Source organism: Macrosteles quadrilineatus, unplaced genomic scaffold (genome assembly GCF_028750875.1).
Source record: "Macrosteles quadrilineatus isolate MER2022 unplaced genomic scaffold, UCM_ALF_1.0 Scaffold_2__2_contigs__length_208266976, whole genome shotgun sequence".
Classification (NCBI taxonomy): Eukaryota; Metazoa; Arthropoda; class Insecta; order Hemiptera; family Cicadellidae; genus Macrosteles; species Macrosteles quadrilineatus.
The window spans coordinates 17,189,986-17,209,584 of record NW_026542595.1 but is presented as its reverse complement, the minus strand read 5'-3'; the positions used below and the strand labels follow the sequence as shown (position 1 = coordinate 17,209,584).

At 32.7% G+C, this 19,599-nt stretch overlaps 1 protein-coding gene across 1 annotated transcript in view; it reads left to right on the top strand.

Annotated features, from left to right (window-relative positions):
• The window catches only part of LOC128986212 (insulin-degrading enzyme-like), a 146,906-nt gene that overhangs the window by 92,797 nt on the left and 34,510 nt on the right, over window positions 1-19,599 (top strand). The window contains 3 exon segments of the mRNA XM_054406431.1: window positions 8,018-8,175; window positions 16,459-16,593; window positions 17,206-17,415. Coding sequence (XP_054262406.1) covers window positions 8,018-8,175; window positions 16,459-16,593; window positions 17,206-17,415 — 503 coding nt within the window.

The following is a 19,599-nucleotide window of genomic DNA, read 5'->3' as shown; positions in this document are numbered from 1 at the left end:
ATTTTTTTGAAATTTTGATTTTTAATGGGGATTTTCCCATAAAAACCCATAAAAATCCGGAAAAATGGAATTTACTCAAAAATAGCCCGAAGGATTTTGATAAAAATTTAGTATGTTGTAGCCCTTTAAATTCTGAACAAAATGGTACAAATCCCATTTCTCTAAAAATTACGGTTCAAAAGTTATGCTAAATTATGTTATTTCCCCATAAAAACCCCATAAAATAACAAAAAATAGGATTTTAGAAAAAAATTCGGTTTTTATTTAACATAGTATGCTATAGTCCTTACAATTGTGATAGTCTTTTTCAATTTTTTAGAAATTTTGATTTTTAATGGGGATTTTCCCATAAAACCCCATTAATAACGGAAAAATAGGATTTTCCAAAAAACGGCCCGAACGATTTTGATAAAAATTTAGTGTGTTATAGATCTTTATATTCTGAACAAAATGGTACAAATCCCATTTATGTTAAAATTATGTTTCAAAAGTTATTGTAAATTATGTTATTTTCCCATAAAAACCCCATAAAATAACGGAAAAATCTGATTTTCACAAAAATGGCCCGACCGATTTTGATAAAAATTTAGTATGTTATAGTCCTTTAAATTCTGATCAAAATTGTATTAATCCCATTTCCGTATCTCACCGCTTACACATGATAAAGGTTGTTGACAAACTTATGGGAGAAAGTATGTGTCAGAATGCTGATACCATTTATTTTATATTGCATTTTACTTTAATTTATAAAGTAAATGCTAGAATGCAGTGCAACAGTCAGTCGAACCGAAATACAGCTCATCTTAAGGGACTGTACAAAAAAGGTTTTGAACCTAGGACACCTCAAGACAATTTAATAACAATTTAGTATAATATCTTAGGCTATCATCTTGATATACACAAATTTGTAAAATTGGTTTAAGAGTGGGAAATAAATAAATCAAATAGGGGTGTGCGAAGCAGCAAAAAAATTGTGATTCGAAGCAACCATTCGATTGAACAGATTTTCTATTCGAATCGAGTTATATAGTTTATATGCTTGACAATGGAGTGAAATAACAATAATTAAAGTTTACCGCATTTGTGTATTGCAAATTTTTGTTGATGTGGTATTAGGTATATTCGTACATGTGACATAATATGATTTTTAGGTGTAAAAATATTTATTTTCAATCATATATTAGAAGAACTCTATTTTCAAGAGTTGGTAGCCTCCGGATTACGTTTGAATAATTATAATGGTTTAAATACCTGCATTCAGTATTTAATGTACCTGTCACCTGTCTTGTGTTCCCGAGTACTCGGTTTTTTTTTAATGTTACATGTTCGTCTATCAATGTGCGTGTTCGTGTGTGTTCTATGTACTTATTTATTTATGTGTCTTCATATACGGAGGTGTACGGCCTGAAGATGGTTCCTTAGTGAACTGAAACTTAAGTTGCCACAAGCAGCAATTTGGATTACTAAATGCAGGTATTTGAACCTGTATTGCTGAAAATGTTAGTGAGCTGCTTAATTTGCCTATTTAATATTTTTTTCTTGCAGAATCATATTGTTAAGCATGTTACCTATTTTATAATATTGATTTTACAAATAAATATATGTTTTGTTGTAAACAAATAAAAACATTTGTAAGATTTATACTAAAACTTTCAATTGGTTTACTTTACACTGATAAAATGGAAAGATAGAATCAGACCTATAAACTACATAGCTTCAGACCTACAAAAAACCAAATTCATCAGTCTTAAACACCAGTCTTACTAGTTAAGTATCAAGTAAAAAATTTTCTGACTTGTGTTGTTTTTAGAATGATTTTGGAGTGACTTGTTTTGCTATGTATATAGTAGTAAAACAGTCTCACACTGCTTACACTTAACAACACTTCTCATCATTTTCAATGTCAAAAAAATTATAAAACAATTAAAGCAATATTTACATGCAAAGAATCTACTCATATATAATTCAGTTTAAAAAATCTTTGTACAACTAAATCTAGAGTTCTACTGGATCGATTTGATAATTAATCAAATCGATCCAGAAGAACTCTCCGATTAATTAAACTCTCCATTAATTAAATGGGTCGTCGGAAAGCTTAATTCGTGTATATTTGCAAATAATTATGAAAGTTTGTTTTTGGTATGATTTATGGTGAAAAATGAATCTATAGAAAGTTAAAGTCCTTTTTATCAATAATTGATTGTTATGAATTAGGGATGGACGAGACAGAATTTTTTTTTTCATAAAATTTCAAGATGGGATTTCCCTTCTCATACATAATGGGAAATGCACGTTTGACATTTTTACCTGATTCTGTAACGTTGTTAAATACCTACTGATTTATGACGGATTACTGTTTAAATACAAAAATAATAATAATTGGCAAGAATATTTCAAATCTTTTATTAAAAAACATCAGTATTAACAAAATGTTCATTACTTAATTACGTCTACCTTATTAAAAATAACTCATGCGCTTAGGAGACATGGTGATATCAATTAGGATAGAGTTAAACTTTTAAAAATACAAAATTTATCAGTCTTAAACATCAGTCTTACTAGCAGTGGCGGTTCCAAGGGGGGGGGGGGGGGCTTTAGCCCTGGAAAAATAAATTTAAACGTACATTTCGTCCTTAAAATACACAATCTCATAAAACAGACATCAATGTAGTTTTCATTAAACTTAAAAGCGATGGCAGGAGTAGTATTAAGTCCCACATAGATAAACTTTGTGGAAACTAGCACAACGAATAAAACAATATTACGCTATGGAAAGTTGTACACATCATAAAATTTTTACAGCAGTCAGCTGTTGACATGCTAGGGCAAAGGCAAGCACCGAGCACGCGAGCGAGAACGGGGGAACAGCTGATTTCCTGATGTTCCATGGTTAGTTGTCAAATTGTCTGCTAGCCACTAACTTTACACAGGAATCAATCAGCAATCAGCGGTAGCACCAGTAGCCTATTACCATTGACTATTATAAACACTATTAAAGTTTATAAAGTCAATGCTATTACTGAATTCGATACTATACATATTGTGACAGATCTATGAAATGGAGAAAAACGTAAAGTTAAAAAACGTGTCTACTTGATTGCATGACATATAACAGGTGAAATGGGAGGTTTTAGGACAATTGGGCATAGTTCTAGTCGTTAGTTATGGCTTTATCAAGTCACCAAAAAGCTTTTAGGAGGTGGATTCGTAGTCTACAGTAGGCCTATGTTTTGAAATTCATGAATGGAAGTTCGTCATAGTTTGAGTTTAAAATGTCTACTTGCTCATGACAAAGACAAATAACAGGAGCAAACCCTATTACCCTGTTTGAAGGTTTGTGTTTGTTGTTTTTATGAGAGGTTTTTGGGCAGTTGGACACAGATTTATACATTAATAATGGCTTTAGAAAGTCAGTAAACAGCTTTTTTAGGAGGATATGGCCGTAGCCTACAATATGTTTTGAGATTTATGAATGTAATCGTCACAGTTAGTTTTATAAATGTCTATTCATGACAAATAAATGGGGAAATGTGAGGTTTTGCACACAGTTTTAGACGTTAAAACTGGCTGTAGAAAGTCACCTAACGGCTTTTAGGAGGATATGGACGTAGTCTACAGTGTGTTTTGAAATTCATAAATGCAATCGTCATAGTTTAATTTTTAAAATGTCCATTTCCTCATGACAAACAAGTGAAATGAAATTTTATGGACAATTGGGCACGGTTTTAGGTGTTAAAAATGGCTTTAGAATGTCACCAAACGGCTTTGAAAATTCCAAATTTTCCCGGGGGAGGACCCCCCAACCCCCCTGCTTTATTCCCAAGCCCTCCCCTTGACAAGGTCCTAGAACCGCCACTGCTTACTAGGTTAGTATCAAGTAACAATTATTCAGTCTTGTGTTATTTTTAGAGTGACTTGTTTTGGCTATGAAGGAAAGAAAGAAAAAAGTGCTTTATTTTTCACAATTAATTTACACCTTATCATATATACAATAACAAAAAAAAAATTTGGTTTATTTATTGTCTGTTTGGTTGGCACCCTGCTTTGAATGAACATTATTTTTAAACTTTAACATAAAGTACCTATTTATCTATACATATTAAAAAAACAAGTATTATTGAAATTCAGCTTGTAAAAAAACTGATCATAAAATAAAAGCAATTTTAACCCTAGCAGTGGTCAACGATTGTAATACGCTTGTTTGCCGTGACGCCTAGAATGGCCACCAGCGTAATACGATAGTATGGGCCAAATTTTTTTAACGGTAAAAAAACTGCTTATAATCAACTCTGATGTGAACAATATATATTCGAAAGATCACATCCTGAACTTTCAGTTTATTATATAAATAAACCCTGTAGCAGGTATATAAATAACAATGTCACGACGATTAGGAATCAAATGAATTTTTGGCATTTTACAGCTGACACTTGGGAACTGTCAAAACACGACTTGTTTGGCATTACCCTGCTCGGGTAATTTTCGACTTGGGATTTTGCGGGTGGTCCCACTGGATAGCCATTGATTTTATCTTCATTTTGGTATTGATATTTAGAACGAAATATTGATTACACAACAGGTACGATTTTATAAAAACAGCTGATTCGAAATTTATAACAAATTGCCAACCATCGTAATACGCTAGTATGGAAAATACGAATTATTACATACAGTGTAAGTTATTATTACTAGTCATATAATATGTCATTTTAAAGAGGAAGAAATGTAGCTTGTGATAGTGGCAGCCCTGCCCTCAGGGTTATTTCCATTTTCTCTCAGGAAGACGACAAAAGTGTGTCACTACTGTCAAGATCTCATACACAAAGTGCCTTGTATTCACCATTGCGTTTTGTTGCGGGTGAGTTTTCGCTCTCGTGTTATCCTTAGATTTATTACTAAATTCGTTATTTTGTATTGTTAGAGAAATGTGTGTGTGTATATAACAGTAATCTTCATGCATTTTATTATGCACGAATATTTACTGAATAGTGCGAAATTGTGTTTATAAAAGGTTGTATTTTTCTTGCGGTTGTATTTTGCGGTTTTCCGTTTATTATATTACTAGCTGTACCCGCGGGCTTTGCCCCGTTTTACTTCATAAGTGAGCTCGTTCGCATGGCTCAATCACGTCCTGGTTGAAGTTCGTTCGCTACGCTCACTCACCTTTTGGTTGCAAATTAGCTGTTGTCATAGATAAAAAAATATAATAGTGCTGCACCCTGTTGGTAATCCTTGTAAGTTTTTAATGCTTTTGCATATCATAGAATCAACTTTTTAGTTGAAACAGCTGAATAAATTATTTAATTTCTTTTTAATATGAATACTCATAAGGTTAACATGGGGAACCATAGAGCCACTGGGGCGGAGCCCGAAAGGATTTTTGAGATAAGAATATGCCTATATGTTAATCGGGAATGTGAGCTATCATCATGCCAAATTTCAGCAAAATCCGTCCAGTGGTTAATGCGTTCACTTGTCACAAACATCCAAACTTTCTCATTTATAATATTAAGTAGGATAGGATTATGCCCCTAATACGTAAAAACAAAAATTGTTACCCTACGTTTTATACATTTTTATGTAAGTAATTGAATACACTACAAGATGACTATGTTGGTTTGAAGTAAAAATATTTGGTACAAAAGATTTATACTTAACTAGCTGTTGTACCCGTGCTTTGCAACGGGAAGTCGGGAAGAGGACACAAAATAGAAACATTTTAATCTTTACCAATAGACAGAAACTTCAGAGCTGTGACGAGGTATTTATATTATATTAGTAAAAAAATTTAATCCTTACTTCTGTTGCATATAATAGTTACACATCCGCCAAGCTTTTAGAAACAAAATTCAACTTTTATGGCCTAAATAGAAACGTTTAAGTTATGACTTTTAAATCTGATAAGTAGTGGATACCACCATTTTGGTTTTGATTAATTTTAAATCTTGTGTAGGTAAACTGTATAAAGTAAACTGAAAGCTATGTTAAGATAAAATAAGAGTATTTTGTATTACACCATTTGATAATAAAATATGGTTACACATATACAACAGATTTTAGTACACAAAAATCAATGCACAATTTAGTTATTGATGATAATCTTTAGGTTTAAAGCATAGGTTTAGCGAAACACAATTACTAAATTTACCTAAATATACATGTAAAAAAACAATGTGATGTGCAAGTTATGTTAAGTAAATCTAAGACATGTTTAGCAGTTCGAATTTATTTAAAGAAGCCTCCAGATTCATACAAACCATCTATAGATTGTAATTTTCCTACTGTTTCCATGAAAATATATCAATAACATTATTTTCATAACACTTAAGACACTTTAAAAATCGAAAGCAGAGCCTGAGTTGATACAGCAACGCTTTTAGAATATTTTTTTATTTATATAATCATTGACATAGTTTTACAATAAATAATCCATGATAAAAGGTTTGATTAAAATAAACCTACCTCATAGTTATGGAAAATATTATATTTAATTTCGTTGGATCAGCTGTCTTCAATTGTGAAATATGCAATTTGGCAGTTCTTCTTGTTTACATTGAAATGTCAAAGCAAATGTAAACATTGAGAGTATTCTCATTGCAGCCATGGATACCAATCAATATTTACTTTGAAAATCCTCACCTTAGAACCTTTAAAGCCAAAGGGGCAAAGCCCAAGGTCAGTTTCAAAGTGTGAATCGTCCTATAATGGTCCTTGGTATGGTAGCTATATTTTTGTAAAATTTAAGCCCAGTTGGTGTAGTAGTTTTTGCACCTATTAGTAATACACATACAGACAGACACCATTAGATTTTTATATAATAGTATAGATATAGATAGGCCTACTATGAATTTTTTTTACAAAATTTCTAAAATATAAAAACACTATTTTATTTATAAATAAAAAATTATTTTTACCATAAACTTTATGACTTTTTTGGATTCCTTCCTTCATTAGCTTTACAAATACCTTTGTAAATTTCGTTATAAGTATATACATATATTATATAACTTTTTTACAATACAAACTAACACAGTACGGTTTTCAATTTTTTTGGTTCTCCGTTTGTTATTATATTACGCCCAAAAAACTTACAAAGAAAAAATTTTTTCCTAACATGTTATATCTATGTAGGAAATGAAATTTTCTACTAATTAAATGTATATAATGAGTTTCCCATAAAAAATCTGAAGAATAAATTTCACCCAGACTGCTTTTGAAGTTTCAAAATAAAATTCTAATTTTTTTTTATTCTTTTCACTTTACCGAAAAAAAAAGAATCTCCTGTTCTTTCTGAACAAAAGGAATATGAGGTTGACTAAATTTACTCCTACTGTTGAATTTTTACCGATTTTCAAAAAGAGGTCTGCAAAATCGCCATTCCACTTTTCTAACATTGGCCACTGCTAGGGTTAATTTGTATAAAATACTTACTTGTTTTGGCTATGTTTACAGTAGTAAAACTTATCTCACACTGCTTACACTTAACAAAACTTCTCATCATTTGTGATGTCAAAACAAACAAATTATAAAACAAAGTAATATTTACATGTAAAGAATTAATTAAATAAGAACGCCTTCGCAAAGGAAACGCATTTACAATGCGTTCCAGTATTGCGGGTATTGCATTGACTTTCTGCAGGCGTTTTTAATCTTTTTTTCTTTTTTTAATCTCGTCTCGAAAAAATCTGGATCAAAATAAAATCTCGTCTCATGGGACGAGTTCCCAAAATTTTGGGATTGTCTATCCCCATTATGAATGAATGTAGTAAAAAAAATCATTCATTACACAATATACTTCAAGTGACCCTTAAAATATAAAATACCAGCAATTACGCAGGACTTAACTAAACATCACATTTTCAAATAATGGTATCATGTCATTGTTGTAATGTTGTAACATATTTCAGCAAAACTTGACTGTAGATAAATATGGAATTATCCGATTAGCCTATGTAAGAATAAGAGAATTTAAAATATTACAACATTTTGGATTTAATGCTTCATGTACTGTTTTCAGGCTCCGATTACATCTATGAACGATACAACAAGCTCCATCGAAGCTCTTGTACAGAAAATTACTACCAGACTAGTCTGCAGTCTACACAGTCTAATATGGTTCTTGAGTTGTTTTGTCAAATCATAACAGAGCCTTGTTTTAACATTCTTCGAACTCAGGTATAGTTTTTGGTGATTTTTTCTTAGTATTTATAGTTTTTAGTTATTGTATAGAGAATATAAAATCAACTAAAAATAATAACAGGAGGAATATTTACTGATGCTTTTTAAATATCAGAAGTAGTATCACTTACATTTATTACATGCACATTTCATTGATTTTTCCAAAGTTTTCATTAACATTTTCAGTATGTCTAGGATAAATTTGAAAATCATGGTTTAACTCATTTATTTCAAGTCTAATTGTTGTTCTATTATCTTGTTTGTTATTTAATGTGCTTGTTGTTTAAAGTGTATGTCCTTGTTTTTGTAATTTGCATATATAACAAACTAGCTGAGTACCCGTCCTTAGTACGGGGTTGGTATACAATGCTTATTGTAGTTAAATACTCGTACTTTGCATTTGCAATGAGAGAGGACACGTTTTGAGAAAATTTTATTAACTATAATCTACGGTATACTATAGTATATAGAACATCTACCATAGCCATAATGTTCTACCACTTCACCTAAACAAAAGAAAGAAGTAAAGTTCTCACACTCAGGTTTTTGTTGCTGCTTGGTTCAAATTAGCTGTTGTCATAACATGTTTAAAGAACTAATGGTGCTGCACCCTGTTGGTAAACCGTATAATCTTTTAATGCTATTGAATATCATAGAAACAATTTGTGTAGTTGAAACAGCTGGCAAAATTATTTAATTCCTTTTAAATATGAATACTCATAACGTTAACATGGGAAACTCTAGAGCCGCTGGGGCAGAGCCCGAAAGGATTTTTGAGGTAAGAATATGTCTATATGTTAATCGGGAATGTGAGCTATCATCATACCAAATTTCAACACAATCCAACCAGTAGTTAATGCGTGATTGAACTTCAAACAAACAAACAAACACACAAACTTTCACAATTATAATATTAGTATCTATATATTAATTTGAAACTGTTTTTCTTTGTCATAGCTAAATTGAGAGAACGGCTGGGCGTAGAAACTCGGTAGAGGTGTCTAAAGAAAGGTCTTGGTCTGTAGATGAGCCATCAAAAGAGAAACGTGGTAAATTCCCTTGGGGCTCTGCCCCAGTGGCCTTTGAATTCCCATCCCATGTTATTCTTATGGAGGGAAAACTGGGTTTTTGTCCCAGCTAATTTGAGAGAACGGCTGGGCGTAGAAACTTGGTAGGGGTCTCTAAAGAAAGGTCTTGGTCTATAGATGAGCCATCAAAAGAGGAACGAGGTAAATTCCCTTGGGGCTCTGCCCCAGAAGCCTTTAAAGTTGCCTCTTCAAATTTGTTTACCATATGCATAATTCTACACTACTTTTTAATGAAACAGCTGTTAATATTTAAATTGTGATTTATTGAATTTTTCAAAATGAAGTACATTACCAAATCATCAGTGGAAAGTCCTAAAATCACAGTAACTCTTAAAATTATTTCTTGAGTTAACTTATATCTATTGTATGGCTTGGTTTCTGCCTTTTTTACCACTTCTCGGAGATTGTACCTAGGTGATATTCTTTGGCGTATTGCATCTGTAGACGAAACTTGGGTTGGTGAAATTATTACAATGGAAAAAAGCGAGAAATCCTGGACAATTTGATATAGGCTAAAAATAAAACTGAATTAACAATATGCTACATTTCTTGAGCAATCATTGAAATAACCGATTTGCAAACAATGGAAACATAGAAAAAGTCATAGAACACAACCAAGTAGAAGAAAAGAAATAATGTTTTTTTTTTTCATTTATAATCGTTATTATAGACAACCTAATGCGGCTATGAGAGGGAAAAATTTGTAGAAACACTAAAAAACAAGATCAGCTTTTTGAGAAAAGATAAGATATTTACAAAAGATTTTGATTATATCTAACTGTTGCGTAGATCATGAGTATTTCCATAATCTTCGTGAGTCGCCTGTAATGCTTCGCAATTGCTCGAATTCGAGCAACAGGTACACTAGTGATAAGTATTGTAAAATTTCAGTAACTATGTAAATAAATAAATAACAAAAGGTTTAAGCATTTGTCTTTGGTTGCTTTATATTTCCAACAATGTTAAATGTGTTGGAAGTGTTAAAGATTGTCTTTTATAAATGTTCATAAAAAACTGTAATAGCTTCCTGTATGATTCAAAAATTTATTTCAACAATTAACAACATTGAATACTTTGTTCTGTTGATGTCGTAATACTAAACACCCCTGCCACAGCAAACCTGCAGACTAAGCAAATTTCCATTTGCCTGATTGGATTTACATTAAAATACATCTCCTTAAAAATATCACATTTGTTTAAATAGCATTAGTTTAACGAGTACTTAGGATTGCTGCAACAGGGAGGGTAAAAAAGCTTTTTTATGTAAAATGATAATAGTTAAATATGAAATAAATGCATTTTCCAAATTTGTTCAAAATATGTTTATAAACAAGCAAACTACAACAGTTATTAACACAAAAATTTTAAATTACAAATTTTTTTGGAATTTTCTCGGTAAACATTTGGCGCATGGTAACGCTTCAATATAATAAATTATTTGTTTTTTAAGCTCTACAAAATGGTTTGGAAAGAATTTGCCAAATTTATGTTTGTATGGTCAAAAATGGGAAAAAACAATTTATACCCCATAAAACCCCCATAATCACCCGTTCCCGTAGTCCGATCATGCTGGTTCACAAAATCGTTAGAATAAATGTAAGTTTACACGTTTATACCAAATTTCATAAAAAACTGATCAATTTAGCTCGAGTTTTATGCTAACGGATATATATATATATTAGGGGTCTGCGGTACAGAAAATTTAAGGTCGGTACGGTTCGGTACGGTACAATATTTTGTACCTCGGTTCTCGGTACAAAATCGGTACGGTACGCGGCTACCCGTATTTTTGCGGTTTTCTTCTCAGAACTGTATCTAAACCATTATTTTTAACTTTAATACATAGACATTACTATGAAAATGGATAGTATCCTACATTCATGGTTTTCAAACAACAATTACTGTACCACATATTATTAAAACAAAACCTTTTACTACTACGAGGATTGTGTCAAGAAAAATCACAGTTGAGATAAAGGCTTTACCTATTTTACTCTGAGATACTTTGAATAGCCATGATAAAGTAGTTTAAAAATAGGATAAGAGTTTTTATGAATAAACATGTTTGAAACATTTATTGACAAGATAATTTCACAAAACTGGTAAATTATTTCCAAACAACACAATGTCTAGTTGTTTTTTTTTTTTTTTTTAAACATATAAAAGCATTCAGTAGAAGACAGTGTAGTTTTGCCAGCTGTTCACAGCAGATGACAATGAAAAACTGGAGGTTATGATGAAGTAATGGCAAAGACCATTTTTTTTTATCAGCTTCAAAACTAGGTTATAAGATGGATACAATTCTTGCAAAGTTTTTTTCTGAAACTAAAATTTGGATTATCACAGAGTAAGATTTGATGTTGGGCAATTAGACTTTATAACTGTGTAAAAGGTGTGTATCCCTAAATTTATAAATTGCATTCTACACTTATTCACTGCCAAACATAATTCAATAGAACCTTGATGAACCGAGAATTACACTAGCCTACATAACTTCATTACCCCAAGTAAAATACCAAAATAATTTTTATAATTGTATTTGAATCGTATAATCTTAGTTTGTTAAAAATGGATTGTATGTTCAACAATAATTGCAGTCCATTATTATTAAGCAGTATGGTCCCAAATTATTGTTTTTGATTTTGAAACATCACAGTTCATTTGACAAAATTATAATTGAAGCAGCCCAATGTCAAGTCACGCGCGCTTGTGCAATAGTTTGTTTACAAGCTTTCTCCAGACCACGGGGGAGGGGAGGGGAGGGTCTGATAAGCCGTCTATTGTTCACCCCCAAGAAGGTCCGACCCTCATTAGTGCCGCTCGGCTGCACTCAGTGGGGAACCCAATACCGCAAATCAATCTTTTAAATGAATACAAATATTTGGTAATAATTGTTGAAATTTCAATAAATTTGGTGTAAAATTTGACAAAAATCTGCCATTTGGACCGATTATTAATACAATACCAAATACTAATAAAGTAGTACCGTACATTCATTGGTAATTAAATAATAGGTAAAAATTAACCGATTTTCGTCAAGTTTTACCCCCTGCTGTGCGCTATGTCACAAAAGCTGATAACGACATGGGTGATTAGTAACCATGGCAACTTGTTGAATGCGTGATGAAGGGAAACCCAAGAAATAGAAGAACAAAGATAAAGATTGACGTTGTTATCTTTATACCCTTTTTACAATTTCCGTTATTGTTATCTTTATGTAAGATTTTATGATTTTGTTTTATAGGTTTATAAAATAATTCTTTTTAACTACGGGAATATCAATTTATAATTTATCAACGTGCTTCTCTTCTGAAACAGCAATACCGGATGCATAATAAAGGTCAATGGCCTAAAATATCACGATTGTGCAATATTGTATTTTGATGTTAAAATTAAAATCACGACAAAAGTTTGTATATATCCATGGTCGTCAATAGAAAGATAAAATATCCATAACAAATATTTAATTTATAAAATAAGATTGTAGATTAGTTACAAGTTTAATATGTAGCCATAAACAGTTTTATGGCAGTAGGCAATGGCCAGCGGCAAATTCAATATTCACGAAAATACTGATTAAGTTAGAGATAACATTTAACAGTCATCATAAAACTATTATTTTTATGATAAAACAGAATTGGGGAAAGTCGTAAAGAAATAAAAGTGATAAAACTCAACAGTTCTTGGAAGTACTTCAATACAACAATTATTGTCATGATAAAATGTTAATGGATTTGGGACTGCTAATGGGTTTTTTATTGCATCATCACGCTAGTAATAAATTATGAAGATCGTAAACAAACAACTGATAAGACTTTTATGTGCTTGGAACCAACTGCCGTTGACTACGATAGTAAACTGAAAGTAATTTATTATTATAATAGGCTGTACCGAACCGAATTTGTACCGTGTAAAATGCTGTACCGAACCGATGACGGTAATTAAGCTTGTACCGTACCGTACCGACTTTTTCGGTGCACCGCAGACCCCTAATATATATATATTTATATGAATTTGAACCGATGGTGTTTTGGCCTCTAGGGACCTTAAAACGAAAAAGGAAATTGGTCCTGGGTCCAGGTCTTACCACGACTACTACCGTAATAACTTATTACCTATATGGGAAATACGTTAAAACTAACAAGTAGAAATTAATAGTTGTTAGCCTTATGTATATCTAATGATCAACATAACTATCTATTATATTATTAAAGTGTTACAATCAAATTTTATGTAAATGGTTAAGGCCATTAACCAAAGGCAAAAGGCACATCAAAATGAAGCTTAGAGTGTGTAGATTTGCCGAAAAGTATTGGCATGAACAAATTCTCTTAGGGCTCTGCCCCAGAGGCCGATTTCCAAAGGGCTACGGCTTAAACGTTTTAGATGTTAACGTTATTAGATTAACTAGAGGACCCATGCTGCTCCGCAGCGTTAAAATAACTATTATATCCGAGAAATAATCAAATTTATAATTTTTGATTGAGTAATACAGTATTTTGAGCTTAACTGATACAAACGAATCAATATCTCAAATTAAATCCTATAATTTACTGATTATTTTGTGTCTAAAACATATAGAAAAACATGAACAATACTGGAGATATTGATTTTTAACCATATTAAAACCTTACTATGAAAAATTATTTTTACATTGGTTATTCACCTTGCGTTTTCTTGAAACTTGTCCGATTTGAATAACTAATACCGGTAGCTTAAATGAAAGCCAGTACTTAACTGAAGGTTCTTAGACTAAAATATAGGATTATAAATGTATAACTGGTAATGGTACATCTTAAATTGAAGTAAGAATTATAAAATAAATCAAATTATGTGTTCTGGTCGTGTAATACTGTAGGTAAATATTTGTAAATGATTGATGGCAAATTTGTGCAAGCATACCTTCAATTCGAGACCTCAATCATGAAAATCGGTCGGGTAGAAGAGCCAAAGAACTCGGCAAAGAAAAACCAAATTTAACTTCCATAAGAAATACATGGGAAGCGAATTTCGTTTGTGTATACACCGAGTGGGATAATAGATAAATATATGCCAATGCTTTATGGCAAATCTGTGCGTGCATACCTTCAATTTGAGACCTCAATCATGAAAATCGGTCGGGTAAAAGAGCCCAACGAACTCGGCAAAGAAAAGCCAAATTTAACTCCCATAAGAAATACATGGGGAGCAAATTTTGTTTACGTATAAGCCGAGTGGGATTATAGATAAATATATGCCGATGCTTGATGGCAAATCTGTGCGTGCCTACCATCAATTTGAGACCTCAATCATGAAAATCGGTCGGGTAGAAGAGCCAAACGAACTCGGCAAAGAAAAGCCAAATTTAACTCCCATAAGATATCATGGGGAGCAAATTTTGTTTACGTATAAGTCGAGTGGGATTATAGATAAATATATGCCGATGCTTGATGGCAAATCTATGTGTGCACCTTCAATTTGAGACCTCAATCATGAAAATCGGTTGGGTAGAAGAGCCAAACGAACTCGGCAAAGAAAAACCAAATTTAACTCCCATAAGAAATACATGGGGAGCAAATTTTGTTTACGTATAAATAAACCGAGTAATACTATAGATAATTATATGCCGATGCTTGATGGCAAATCTGTGCATGCATACCTTCAATTTAAGACCTCAATCAAGAAAATCGGTCGGGTAGAAGAGCCAAACGATCTCGGAAAAGAAAAACCAAATTTTTTTAATATATAAGATTTAGTGAACAACAGCTGGTCAATGCAATTGACATTAGTTGTTTGTTTACATTTTTGTTTACCTATATTATTATTTACTTTTATGTTCTTAAAAGAGGTGTGGTAAATGAACACTGATGCTATTTCTAGCTGTTTGATACAAGTGAGTGCTTTAGGGTGTTTAAAAGACGATGTATATTAGATGAACAATACATGTGTGTTAGTCGTCCAAGAGGCTGTCACCGATCTGTAACAGGACTTTCTTGAATGAGGGCGATGAGTTCAGGTACAACCGTATGCCTACTCACCTCGGCCACTTCAGTCACATGTATGAAGGTCCCGCTGTTTTTTTTTAACATTCCTTCTGATGATAATTTCTCGAAGTTGGACCATTTAAATTAAATGTGAAATCAAAATTGATTTAATTAATTTAATGGTGGCTGCTATGTCCACCTGTGAATTTGCGGGTAGAACCTCTTGTATAACTTTAAAGAAGGTAATTAGTATAGTAACACATTTAGATAGCAACAGAACATGTCTAGTCCATATCAATAATATTATAAAGATATTCCTACAAACTATAAAGCAGATTGTGATAAATAATCTACACCATCATAGCTCAATCAATTTTGGTTGAGCCTTTCGAGACAATGACATTGGAAAAACTAAATCTTTATAATCCACATACTGGGGACCAATCATTTTATCTCCAACTACGGCCACCTTTAACTCCAGGCCGTGGCCTGGTAAAATTGGCAACATTGCAAGTAGTGCTGTTTAGTGCCAGACGTCCCATAAGCTAACATGGCAACAGGTGATGCCTGCTCATTTAATCGTGTGTTATTAATTTAAATTTATAAATATAAATTTATTGAAAGATGGAAAACAAAACAGATAGGGTTCCAAACCAAAACAATATAAATAAAAAATCTATTTCTGTATATTTAAAATGGAGTCAATATTTTCATAGCCCAGTAAAATATTACTGTCAGTTACTTTCAGATCCAAGCTAGACTTGTAAAGCCAATGCCTAGGCCAAACTACAAAATATCTTACATGGCCAATTTGACAATGAGATTAGAACTAGATAGATTTTATTACTAAAACAAAACTTAACAAAATCAAACTTACATATATTATTTTAATGCTGATAAAACTTGATTCTTTAAATTATTTAGTTAATTTTGTGAAAATAATTTAAATATCATCATAATCTATGGCTCATGTAGATAAAAATTGTATCTATATCATTACATTAATTTAGGATGAACCGTATTTATCGGGGAAGCGTGTAAATGAGTGTGTGTCGGCTGAGTGCGTGTCGGCGGCCGCATAGGCTGCCTCTAAACAAAACAGCACTACTGACAGTGTTGCCACTTCAAATGCCGCAGCCTGGAGTTAAAGGTAGCCGTGCTCCAACCCATAAAAATTTTGAGTTTCCAATAAGAATACATCAGATGCATAATATTTTCAATTGTCGTAGGAACAACTAGGATACATAGTGTTTAGTGGGATTCGCCGATCCAACGGAGCTCAAGGGTTGCGTATAATTGTACAGTCAGATAGACATCCTGCTTACGTAGACCACAGAATTGAAGAATTCCTAATTCAGATGAAGGTTGGTAAAATGTTATTTCAAGTGTCTTTTATATTGAATACTTTATGGTTTACCCGTTATAAAAACCAATAGTCCTACTAACGAAAAACTAGCATTTTTCCATTGAGGAACAATTTTGTCCATTTGTATTTATTGACATTTGTAGCCAACAACACCAGACAACGCCAGATTGACATTTGTATATCTAGTTGAGAACACAATTGTTATTTGTTATAAATGTTCCTTACCGTGAACTAATAAAATGAATACAATATCCAACTCAGAAATATAATTGACTAAAGATACAACTATACATTCCCTTCTTATGTTAAAGTTGTCACCAGTTTTAGAATGAAAATGAACATAAGCCTACAGTATATGTAGTTGAATTGCTGAGTGATTGTTGAGTTTTCTGTTAAGGGTAAGTGAAAAGGTGTTCTTTTGAAAAAACTTTTAATAGTATAAGATTATACTAAGAGTATACAGCTAGGTCATATTGATTGGAGGTTTCGTTTGGTATATTTAAGTCAAAGGCATTATTCTGTAATAGAAGATAAGGAAGTAAAATTAAACAAACATATTTAGAACTTTTAAGCCGGTTAAGCCATATATCTATTGAGTTGTTTGATGTAGAAACATCTGGAGGAGTTGAGTGAGGAAGAGTTTGAGAGACACAAGGAGGCGTTGGCCTCTCAGAGACTGGAGAAGCCCAAGCGACTGAGCGCTTTGTCTGCCCGCTACTGGTCTGAGATCACACTGCAGCAATACAACTTTGACAGAGCCAACATAGAGGTGGCTCACTTGCGCACACTCACCAAGCCTGACATCATCAGCTTCTACCAGGTATGTAGAGTACTCAACCGTGAAAACCTCAAAACCATGAATTTTACAGTTGAACCTTGAAAATATAAATGGGCAGACTGATTACTAGACTAAATAATGTGACTTTCAATTTTATACCAGTTCCAGGATTCTGTGATTGTGGGAAAATCGTGATCTTCTGCCGTAATCTCCTAGACATAATGAATTTTTTATTGCGTAAACTTTAGAGACGGTATCCACAATAAATAGCTTTGATTCAACGTCAAATAGGAAACAACGTCAATTCAGCTTAGAACAAGTGAAAACCGTACTCCACACGCACCTACCCCACTCCCATTTTTTCAGAAAATTATTTATCTTTGACAGATCAGTAACAGATCAGTTCATTGCGGTCTAAGACTTCACTGTATTACTGATTATCCGTTGTTTTATCTCAATTCCAGTATTTTGTCCTTAAATCGATAACTGTACTTGATACTGCCTTGGACCATAGACTAACCAACACAAGTAGACTTCTCATCCCATTGAATATTTTGAAGCTCATTTTTCATATCTAGTTCATGTCCGGTGACACTGATCGCTAGGGGTGGGCGAGTACTCGAGTAGTTAAAGATACTCGTGACTCGAGTCGAGTAGTAAACGTTAAGCCGATTTCGTTATTTTCATTGATATTTGACAAATAAGTAACAAGAAAGGAAAATGTTTGAGTTTTATTTAATCCCTTAACCCCTTTAAATATTGACATAACGAACGCCAACTAATAATCGGCAACCTAGATATTGCTTGCGTCATCCATTTCACTGACAGCGACAGCTGACACTGGGTAGGTAGGCCTAGTGGTGTGCGAGTGCAATGCATCGAATCCCGATTCGATCCAGCATGCATCGAAATCCCGATGCATCGATTACGTCACGATACAGTTCTAAAAAGGGATGTGTCGATTATCGTCATCGATACCACCGATACTTGGACATTGGTATCGGTTCGGTACCAAGACTCGATTGTCAAAAGTCAATTCCGATGATACCGACACCCGAAAGGGATAAATATTTTATTTTAACATTTATTTACTTTATAGCTACAGTATTAGTTTTGTAATCACGGTTAACAATTTTCATAGCCAACTTAAAAACTATCTAGTTCAAAACAGTGGCGGTGCCGGTGACAATGTTTAGCTTAAGCCACAGCCACCTCTAATACAAGGCCGCGGAGAGCGAAAAGTGGTCCGTGTCTTGGTGCGCGGTCGTCTTACCATTACAGTGAATGGAGAAGTCGCGTACTCTACGTACATAATCGCGTTTCTACTACCCTTAATCATTAGTAATGACATTGAACTTGTTACTACAGCATGCCAGATAGATGTGACGTGCCTGGATGCAAAAATAATTACGAAAGCTCAATTAAAAATTAATAATACGTACAGTGTTCTAAGATTCTAAGTGATCCGCCGCTTAAGCAACAATGGCTTCCTGCTATTCTTCGGTAAAATAAGACATCTTAAAACAATTAATTCTCGTTTATGTGTGAAACATTTTCACGAATATGAACTTAGATTTGTAAAAAAATTTAAGAATAAGACAATGATTCATGTAAATATAGACGCGAGAAGCGAGTTTTAGGTACGAGAATGCCGTATTTCCTTATTTGTCTATCTTATTGATAAAAGCTGTTGTTAAGTGATTAAAATAACTGAAATAACTTGCACTTCACAGAAATAAACCGGTGTTTCTATTAAGTAGCCCTACTAGTAAAAAATATTTACTATACCATCTAACAATAAAAGCATCATAGTCTCCGACTCCAGTCTGAATGTTGATGTGATAAAACAATTCTATTAATATTGTGGAAAGCCATATAGAGGCCTAGCTTCTGAAATCGTTTACAAAATGAAAAACGTTTTGCTTAGTAGCTATTCAAATAAAATAAATTATTTATAGTGTCAGTATGCCTTAAAAGTAAAAACTTCAAATTTTGTTGTTGCTAACTAATGGTTTCCTCAGGTAGACTTAAACATAATATTCCCATTGAAAATTGAAAATTAATTTTATTTGAACAAATTGTTAGAAGTTAGTACAATCTCAAATCCTCTACAATTATTGAAGTGGCAATAAGTTAGTCCTACTGTATTACCATTCTTGGTATAGTAGCTATATTTTGTAAAATTTAAGCTCAGTCTGTCTATGAGTTTTTACTATGTTGAATAAC